The following is a 10,456-nucleotide window of genomic DNA, read 5'->3' as shown; positions in this document are numbered from 1 at the left end:
GAATATAGTTGCCTCTCCCTACCTGTTACCTTGATCTAAATCCTACTTGCCTTTACTTCTCTGCTAAAACCGTTCTTTCTCAATAAACTGACCCTTTGTTACACATTTTAGTAGAATCACTTACTTGTAACATACAGCACTTATCACAGTTAGTCTGTATATTAATTAATATGATGATCGATGCCAGCCCCCCACGGTACTTACATGTAAAGGCACACACTATATCTTTTTTATTTGGGCTGTTTTTTCCCATCTCCTTCACCACTGTATCTCCGATACTTAGCAGAAGGCTGGACATATGGTAGGTGCTCAGCAAATATTAGTTGTAAATGAATTAACTAGTGAAAATGTAACCATTATAAATTATAATACAAACATTTCTTATTCATAAAGTTTTAGTTATGATTACTGTACTACCAATGGACTATGTATATAGGGAATAATTTGCCTAATTTTGCCACCATGTGGTGTCATAACTGGAAGGAGTGGTTGTCATTTTTAATGTTTGAAAATTACTTTAATTGCATGATCTTAAACTTTCAATCAGGGCAGTTTTTCTCTACCAACACATCCAATTAGCCAACTCATCCTCCCAAATATGTAAATAAGACATTAGTGTTTTTTTTTTTTTCAGGGAAATTATAAGAAGAAAATATTTCTCTAGTCCTAAAGGGTTTTCTTGAAACCCTGGATATCATTTACCCTTATTTAGGGGGAGAAATGTAAAGAAGACTTTGAATTAAGAAAGGATGCAGTCCACAAAACCATTCTTCAAACTTCTCCCTAGAAATTATTAGAAGAAAAAGTGTATGCACTTAATATAATAAGGAAGAAAGTATATTTTATAAGTGAAAACATTATGACATATCTGATGTAAATTGAGTTAGGTTTTCTCTAGTATATTCAGAGATATAATATATGCTTTTATTTTTCCATGGCACTTCTATCATTATGAACCTTAAAACCCAAGATTATTACTTCCTATTTTCCACTCCCAAATCTTTATTAAGGAAACAATTAAAATTTTTAAAATATCTGAATAATAATTAAAAATTCTGTTGGTAAAATGTAGTGGCAACACTAATCCATCTGAACATGTGAATACAATCTCAGTGCTGGTTTGATTTCTTGATCAGCGTGAAGAAGCCAGAAAAAAATGAAACTTTTAGTTCATCTTTCGGAGGGCTTAAGTTTATCTATGAATGACCTGTGGAGAAAAAGATTCTCCAAGGTCGTCATTTGACTGCTTTGAAACTTCTTCATGTACAATATTTTTTTTTATGATAATTTGCCCCAAACCCTCATTCTTACATGTAAGTCTCTTAAAAACATATTTTATTCTTGGTAAGATGGTGCATATCTAAATTCAAATATATGTCTAGGGCTCCTTTGTGGATACTGGGTTACCCTTTCGGTCAATTCTCAACACTCTGTAATCAAAACTATTTACTTTATTATAAAAAAAGTACTCAAAAATGATCTATCATTGTAAGTCTCTTTTAATCAGAATAAAACAGGACTTTCCAGTACAGCTGAAACACTCTTAGAATTGTCCTTTGAAATTTTGATCAATGAAATGCTAGGACTCGTCGAACAGGGGTTGACAATCAGACTGCTATTTCTAGAAGGAAGGTATTTATGGTACATGCATAATTCTAACATTGCAAAATCTGGATTTAAAAAAAACTTCCACCTTTCCTATTTATATTGCATCTTTAGCTAAAATAGAAAATTATCATCACAGCTATGTCAGAAATAAAATAAATACATTACATTCATATTCTTAAATAAAAGCATACTGATTATAAATCTCTATACAAACTATGGTGGTTATAATTTTAGGGACATATTTTGTCTCATAGTATTTATACTATTTAGAGCTGTAACCAGTGTCTCAACTATAATGTTATGACTGAAATTTTAGAATAAAAAGATAACAAAAATAGTGTGATGCATTCTATATGTATGAAATGCCATCTTTTGTTGTCTAAAGTTTTCTGTAAACTATTTCTATACAAAGCATAAATGAAACTATGTCTTTAATTTTATTACAAGTAATAAGCTACATTAATGATAAGTAACAGGATATTTGAAAAAAGGGAAAAGAATTTTTCATACTGAATATAGTAGTACTCCAAATTGCATTTACACAATTTTGAATGATTGCAAAACCATTAAAAAATAAGTGTTTTGTATCCATATGCTAGCACTTTATAAGCTTTTTAAAAAATAATATTTTTTCTCAACAGAGAGGACTGTCATTACCATCCCGCCTTCCAAAATGGATGTTACAGTTGGCGAGAGTATAGTCCTACCATGCCAGGTGTCCCATGACCCCTCCATTGAAGTTGTCTTTGTGTGGTCTTTCAATGGAGATGTCATAGACTTAAAAAAAGGAGTGGCTCATTTTGAAAGGATTGGAGGAGTAAGTTGCTGAAATTTTTAAGTGCTTAATAAATGAATCAAGTTTTTTTATGTGAATCACAGTCTTTCATAATTATTCCTCCATCTTTATTTGCATGGATAATCATTGCCTGTTTATGAAGCTGCATCTGTTTTTGTTTTGCTTTATTTTGTTTTATGTCTTTTGTAGATATGCTTGTCTTCTAGATGCAATTATAATAAAGGGGTAATAGAAAGGATCCCATATAAGAAACTACAGTGATACTAGTACATCTCCTAATTTCATAGCTGTCTTATACTTAATATTTATCCAGCTGTAAAAAAAAACCAAAATGGGGCCTGCTGTATGTAATTATATTTTTAACATTTTTCTCCCACTCTATCTGCAGGAATCTACTGGGGATTTGATGATAAGGAATATTCAGTTAAATCATTCAGGAAAATATTTATGCACAGTGCAAACAACTCTAGAAAGTTTATCCGCTGCAGCTGATATCATTGTTAGAGGTAAGCATAAATGGTCAAACAGTAATTACTGTTTATTCACAGCCAAAAATGTTGGGATCTAAATAGCAGATCTTTGAGGAACCAGATTATAATAAGGAAGTGAGATAAAATCACATAGATTTTTTAGTTTCTAAACTTCAAGACTCCAGGGTATGGATAGTACGAATATGGACACTGAATTGAATAGGTTTTGTCTACTCACAATGAATGGTCAGACTCAGCAAGCAATGTCAGTTCCTAAAACTTAGACATGCCTTCTATTTATAATAAATCATTCTTATCAGAACAGGACCAAGTCCACATGTTCCTGTAGTTCTCCGTATTAGTTACATTTACTTAAGTTACATTTTGAGAGAGAAATTAAAGAGAACATTCCTCAATTTTTTGGATTAGCTCTCTATAAGATGTTATTCAACCATCTCATGATGGCATTTTTTAATCTCCAAAGGAAGCATTTCTAAGTCTTACCATGTAAGCCAAATTAATAGGACTTTATAATTATGTGCTACAAATACATGATGAATATTTCATTTTCTAAGCACAACAGGTAAAAATAAACCATTCTCATCACAAATCAATTAATCTAATAATCTCCAATATAGTCGTCATAAAACATCTTTTTCAAGGTCCACCAGGTCCCCCAGAGGATGTGAGAGTGGAACACATTTCCAATACTACTTCCCAAATAAGCTGGAGACCAGGCCCAGATAATAACAGTCCAATTCAAATATTTACCATTCAGACTCGGACACCATTTTCTGTGGGTTGGCAGGCTGTTGCTACAGGTATGCAAGACAAGTGCTTTTATATAATTTTCTAATAATAATATAATTTTTTATTTAATAACTTTAAATAAATGTAATTAAATAATAATATAATTTTGTACAATCATTTGCTTTTGACTAGTGCCAATATAGGTGCCAAGAGTATCTCATTATTTTTAGTTCCAGAAATTCTCAATGGTAAGACGTACAACGCAACAGTGGTTGGTTTGAGTCCTTGGGTAGAATATGAATTTCGTGTTGTTGCCGGGAACAGCATTGGGATTGGAGAACCAAGCAAACCATCTGAATTGTTAAGAACTAAAGCATCAGGTGAGGAATTAATATCTTCTAAAAACGTGGAAGATCCTTTATAGTAAAGTTCTTAAAGGAAACAAGAAGTATTTTTATGGGTGTTGTAGCATTTTGGGCTCAAAATCAGAGGCAGTGAACCAGTAGTTCTGCTTTTCACATTTTTGTGTGCACAAGGCAACATGTATTTCTCCTGAACAGTAGGTTCCATAAGAGATGATTACCTTTGAGTGAGCATGTCAAAATAAGAGTTTTTCAGAGGCTGTCTTTGCATCTCATTTATTTTCTATACAAAATCCAATAGAGAATCTTTAGATTTGTAGATGCAAATGAGTTACTGTTTGTTTCATTTGTTTCATTAAAATGTTGTAGCCAAGAATTAATTAAAACTCTGTTGGTGCAGTCAGCCATTCATTTTCATCTATTTTTCAACTCTGACCCAGCTGCAGCTTCATTGAACAGTAGTATAAATTCTAACCCATGCCAATGACGTAAATCCTAAACTCATTTAAGAGAAGCACTAAATGAGCATCAATTGGTTCACTGAACAGCAGAACACAAGTGGAGCTTGGCTCAGAAATCAAGCCTTCTTAAGCTCTTTTCAGGGGAGCCTCCTTGTTCCACTCAAACTTTCACACCCAGGGTCATGTTTGATCTGCTCGCTGTACTCACCTTCACAAAGTTCACATTCTTATTCAGTCACATAAATGAAGGATCACTTCGTTGTTGCTGGTTTGGTTTAACAAACACAGACTATCTCAATAAAGTATGCACAACTGTCACGATGTCAATAAATCAATTTTTGAACTAGATATAATGCTATATTTTTATCATAGGGTTGGGGCCAAAAACAAACATATTTGACAGAGATATCAAATTAATTCATGCTAGAAGTTCTGCACTGAGAAGAAATTCCTTCCTTTACAGAGGAAGAAGATAAAAACCAAGATGGTAGCTATTTGTTTCTGACAGAGGCAGAATTTGAACCCAGACCTCCTGGCTTCTACACTCAGCATCTCCAGAACAGTGGGTCTTAGTCTAGATGACTAACCAAAGAAAGTGTGTAAATATAGAAATTCCCAGGCCCTACCCTAGACCCACTAGATCAGAATCTCCAGGTGTGGCCAATAACTCTGGATATTAGCTCAAGTTGCAGGTTTTTTACAGCTGATTTATATTTCAGTAGATTTGGGCATGATTAAACCAAACTCTGAGGTTTTTACAGTAAAATTTGTGTGTCACTTTCTTCTAACCATTAACACTCTCTTGTTTCAGTAGCATAATGAGACTTGGTAGTATTCATACTGATTTCTCCAAGACTCCAAACTACAGAAGTCTCTCTGTCTCTCTCACTGAAGTCCCTCTCCAGCTCTCTCTCTCCCTTTCTCTCTCTCTCTCTCTCTCCACCTTTCTCTCTCTCTCCGTATCATCAAAGACTAACTTCTCAATATGGCTCTAGGTTAAAGTACAGTTAATTTGATAACTGAATAACAAAGGAAACAGTTTTGCAGAATATTGGAAACTTTGTAGAGAGTAAATCAAACTATAAATTAAAACATTTTCCCTTACATAGCTAAACTATGCAAAGGTCCTGAAATAATGTCGCTGTTTGCTGTCAAATATGATAAACCCATAAGCTATGTAGAATCTATTCTGATTCATGTTGCTTTTGACAAAAGGCATTAGAAGACTTGGAAACTAGGGTTTAGGTTCCAGAGATTTTTTTTTTTTTTTAATTATGAAGCTTAAAGCAGACAAACTTAAGGGTAAATTTGAGTATGAAAATATATATCTGACTGAACAATCAGATTATTATATCACTGTTGTTTATAAAGTTAAATATCTGTATGAAATGGGAATAAATAAAATAAGTAATCTAGACTTATTCAGATGGTCTCTATGGTGGGAAAATATTGGGGCTGAGCAGTTAAACCTTACGTATTTCAGTCCCTGCCTATAGTCCTCAGCCATACCCAGGTCTCCCACGCCCATCTCCGAATACTGTTCAAAAGTGGTCCAATATAGACAATTTCATATACTTCAACATTTTAAAAGTATAGCCTGAAGATTTATCCATTATCACAGATTTAGGATACTTTTACCATTATGTCAAGAAAAATAATGCTTTTTAACATTTCCCCATGTATAAAGTAAATCCTCATTCTGATTATATACTATAATACCCCCCACACAGTCACAACTGTTATCAGCTTTACAATTTACCTTGAATATATTATTCAGTTTACTAGTCTTCACAAGGGTATAGTTGAAGGGCATATCTTTTTTTCTAATTTATCAAATTTATTGGTTTCTGAATATTTCTCCACAGAACTTTAAATCCAAGAGATAGACAGAGGGACCTTCCCTCCCCACAATCACATTCTTGACAGGGAAAAATCTAACTTTGTAAGTGAAAAGTTAAAAAGAAAAGTCCCTCTTGTTCTCTCCTAAGAGATTTGACATTCAAATGTGTTTTTAAATGAGAATTTATTTATTTACGTATTTTTAAGAATTTAATTTTAAACGTTAAAAATATCCTGATGACTAATAAAGAGAAAAACTATTTTAGTTTGTTTATCGAAAAAAAATAATGAATGCATTTACTGCCTCAGTAACTTGTTTACAGCACAACTGTATATAATTAAGCACTAAATCAGCAGTGTCACTGTTGCCATCTGAATGGAACATCATTTTGCCAATTAGTAGATGATGCATAATAATGTCAAATACCCGATGTTACTCAATTTTTAATTAATTTGGAGCCAGGGTGCTCATGTATCAAACACAACTGTGTCCCCTCTCTTAGAAATTTGGATATGTGTAAACATAATCTATGTTCATTAAAAATGCAACTCTCTCACAATGTGCCTGCATGAGATTTTGAAAGGTGAAATCCAAAAACGAATTTCTTCTCTATGAAGATGTACCTTAATAATTGCCATCTCACATTTCTCTTGGTTGCTTTTAGTCCCCGTCATGGCACCAGTAAACATCAACGGAGGGGGAGGAAGTCGGTCTGAGCTCATCATTACGTGGGAGGTAATTTTCTGTCCAACTGAGTTATTTTGAAGGAAAAAGATTTAGATGGCCAGGAAGAATACTGAAAAACAACAACAACAAAAATTTATTTGATCATTATTGAGAATATATAAAAATATATGGCATAAAATCACAACATCCTGATGATGAATTATTTAGAAGGAGGTATTAGAAACTTTTCTTGTTTCTACTAAATTGAGAGAGTATAACAAACCCAGCACAATTTTCTCCCAAATATATGAAAAACAACTTCAATACCTGTTGAGTGTGAGCTAGTAGCATTTTCATGTTTACTTGATGAGTCAGGCATTGTTTTGTTTATTACCTGCGGAAATGCTGTACTGTGAATGAGGTGGACTCAACAGAGTGCAGGCAAAAGACAGTTGTCCTGAGCTTGTTCCTCCCTGCATCTACAGGAAGGTTTAGGCCCATGGAACAGCTTTTCTGATCATTATTCTCAAATATTAACACAGAGATTCCTTTTTGTACTTTTTAAACATTTAAGTCTGGCTTCCTGTCATAAACTTTAAACTTTCAACCAACATAACATTTCTCATTTCCAGTAGCTTGGGCCTGCCCCAGCCTAGAAATTCTATAGTGTGAAAGAAAATGTATCATCAGTTCTTCACATTTTCTCCATTTTTCTCTTTTTTCTTCCTCCCCACTCACTGTTACGCTTCTCCCGAGTTGTAGAGGGTTGGGTTTCGGAGGAGAGGAAAGAGGCAGAAAAGGTCCTGATTGCTGGTACATTTGTAATTTGGCTTTGGTATACTCCAGGTATGGCAAATGGCCTGATGCTGGTATTTCATAGGGTAGTGTTTTTGTTTTGGTTTGGGGAGGTGTGGGGGAGGGGTCTCTGGGAGATCCCCTGCTGGGACCTCCAGTTGCAATTCCTTGGTACAGGTTCAACTGGCTGCTGAAGTCTCCTCAGTTCCTGGATTCTGATGGGCCATGTGCAGACTCTTCCCATGAAGATTCTCTCCTCTAGGTGGTCTTTGTGGATAATGTCCCTGTCAAGGCTGGTCATGGATGACTCCTTTGCATGGGTTCCACACTTGCCGTCAGCAAATCCACACCTTTGCTTCTGTTTATGGAAGGGCAGTGCATGCCTGTTAGTGTTTCTCTTCACTCTGCCACCATAGGCTGTGCAGATCTTTCTCCACGCTAGACTTCTCAGGTGTTTGTTAAAAGAACATGCATTCGCCAAATTCCAGAATATACATACCACGTAGTCCTTTCTGAAGTCTTCTTTACACTGCTACATAGCAGAGGAAGAAGGCTGTTCACTTCCCTTTGCAGAGGGGTAGGAATGCACAGCTTTTTCTTCAGCTCCCTCAAACTATTTTTGTATTTATCTCTCCCTAAACAAACAAAGATTCTCTTCATATACATTTGACGTGGGGGAGAAGCTAAGTTTTTCTAAGCAGCCCTTTACATAAATGGTTCGAGGTCTCTCTTTAGAATGAATGCATTTCACACCTTTGTTATCAGTTTTGGGCCTCAACTGAAATGGATAAAAGAGCCCTGTTTCATTGTGTGTGTGTGAGGGGGGGGTGTGCGTGCACGTGCACACGCACAGTGTTTTTTGGTTTTGTTTTTAAAGACTTTTTTAAAACAACTGTTTTAATTAAGGTCACAGCAAAATCGAGAGAAAGATACACAGATATTCCATATGTCACCTGACCCCACACATGCACAGCCTCCCCCATTACCATCATTCTACACCAAAGTGTTGCCTCTGCTATAACTGATGAACCTGCATTGACCCATCACTATTTCCTGGAGTCCATAGTTTTCATAGAGTCTGCTCTTGGTGTTGTACATTCCATAGGTTGGGACAAATGTATAATGACATGAGTCCACCATTATAATATCATGCAGAGTAGTTTCACTGCCCTAAAAATCCTCTGTGCTCTGCTTATTTATCTGTCCCTCCCCACTAACTCCTGGCAATCACTGATCTTTTCACTTTCTATAGTTTTGCCTTTTCTAGGATGTGATATAGTTGGAATAATATATTATGTAGACTTTTCAGATTGGCTTCTTTCACTTAGTAACATGCATTCAAGTTTCCTCCACGTCTTTTCATGGCTTGATTGCTTCCTTTTTTAAATAATATTAGATTGTCTTGATGTACCACAGTTTATCCATTTGACTATTGAAGGGTATCTTGGTTGCTTTCCAGTTCTGGCAATTATGAATAAAGCTGCCATAAACATCTGTGTGCAGGTTGCTGTGTGGACCTAAGTTTTCAATTCATTTGGGTAAATACTGAGGAGTGTGATTGTTGGATCATATGGCAAGAGTACATTTAATTTTGTAAGAAACCACCAAACTGTCTTCCAAAGTGGCTGTACCATTTTGCATTCTCATCAGCAATTGATAAGAGTTCTTGTTGTTCCATATCCTCGTCACCATTTGGTGTGACCAGTGTTCTGAATTTTGGCCATTCTAGTAGGTGTGTGGTGGTATTGTATATATGTTTTTAAATCTTTGGTGGTAACTTTCATACTGTGAAAACACCTACTTACTTGGACATGTTAATAATACACCTAACAACTTGATGGCTGTGGATTCTTTAATTAATATCAACACATCTCATTCATTGAAGAGTATTTCTCAGGTGGGACAGGGAGCAGGGGTGACTCCTTCCTCAGGGGCCATTTAACAGTGTCTCTGGGCATGTTTTATTGTTATAACTGAGATGAGATGGGGAAGGCAGCTGGGTAGAGGCCAGGGACAGTGCTAACCATCCCACAATGCACAGGAGAGACTCCACAACAAGGAATTAACTGGCCCTAAATGTTAGTAATAACATAGTTAGGAAACCCTGTTGTAGAATCATAGTAATTCACTGCATCTGGCTTACTCCTTGCATAATTCCATCAGAGAGAGAGAGAGAGAAGGAGAGAGAAAGTGAAAGGTGAGGGTATTATTAAACCCTCTTTATATGAGAGGAAACTGGGACACAGAGATGTTTTTTACTTAAGGTTGTAAATGACAGAGTCAGAAACCAGGTGCAGCTTCTCTTAATGTCATCCTCTTTGCTGGACGTCTTGTTTCATGTGGACATTATGGGACTAGCACAGTGCCTGGACTGTGGTCTGCCTTCATATGTCCTTGCTGGATGAAGGGCTGTGTCCTGAGAGTGCTGGAACTCTCAGAGGCCTGAGAGAGATGGAAGCCACGTCTGTCGAGCATTTACAGGGTTCTGGGGGCTGCACCAAGACTTTCATGTCATTCAGTCCTCACAACAATTCTAGGAGGTAAGTAACACCACTTCCAGATAAGAAAACTGAGGCTTAGAAATAGGCTATCACCAGGCAGAGAAGCATTTGAAAACAGGGCTCTCACTTCAGGTTCTCTTACTTTGTCTTAAATTCAAATTTCACTTGTCCATGCAATCGGAATACTCAGGGTGGGCAAGAGTCCTT

General features: G+C 35.9%; 1 protein-coding gene across 1 annotated transcript in view; it reads left to right on the top strand.

Moving 5' to 3' along the window:
- CNTN6 (contactin 6) overlaps window positions 1-10,456 on the top strand; it is a 105,546-nt gene that overhangs the window by 77,902 nt on the left and 17,188 nt on the right. The window contains exons 8-12 of the mRNA XM_008583953.1: window positions 2,250-2,425; window positions 2,793-2,910; window positions 3,537-3,695; window positions 3,855-4,004; window positions 6,952-7,022. Coding sequence (XP_008582175.1) covers window positions 2,250-2,425; window positions 2,793-2,910; window positions 3,537-3,695; window positions 3,855-4,004; window positions 6,952-7,022 — 674 coding nt within the window. The remainder of the gene's footprint in view (window positions 1-2,249; window positions 2,426-2,792; window positions 2,911-3,536; window positions 3,696-3,854; window positions 4,005-6,951; window positions 7,023-10,456) is intronic.

The sequence above is a fragment of the Galeopterus variegatus genome, unplaced genomic scaffold (genome assembly GCF_000696425.1).
Source record: "Galeopterus variegatus unplaced genomic scaffold, G_variegatus-3.0.2 Scaffold3093, whole genome shotgun sequence".
In the NCBI taxonomy this organism is placed as follows: domain Eukaryota; kingdom Metazoa; phylum Chordata; class Mammalia; order Dermoptera; family Cynocephalidae; genus Galeopterus; species Galeopterus variegatus.
This window is presented reverse-complemented; position numbering and strand designations above follow the sequence as displayed.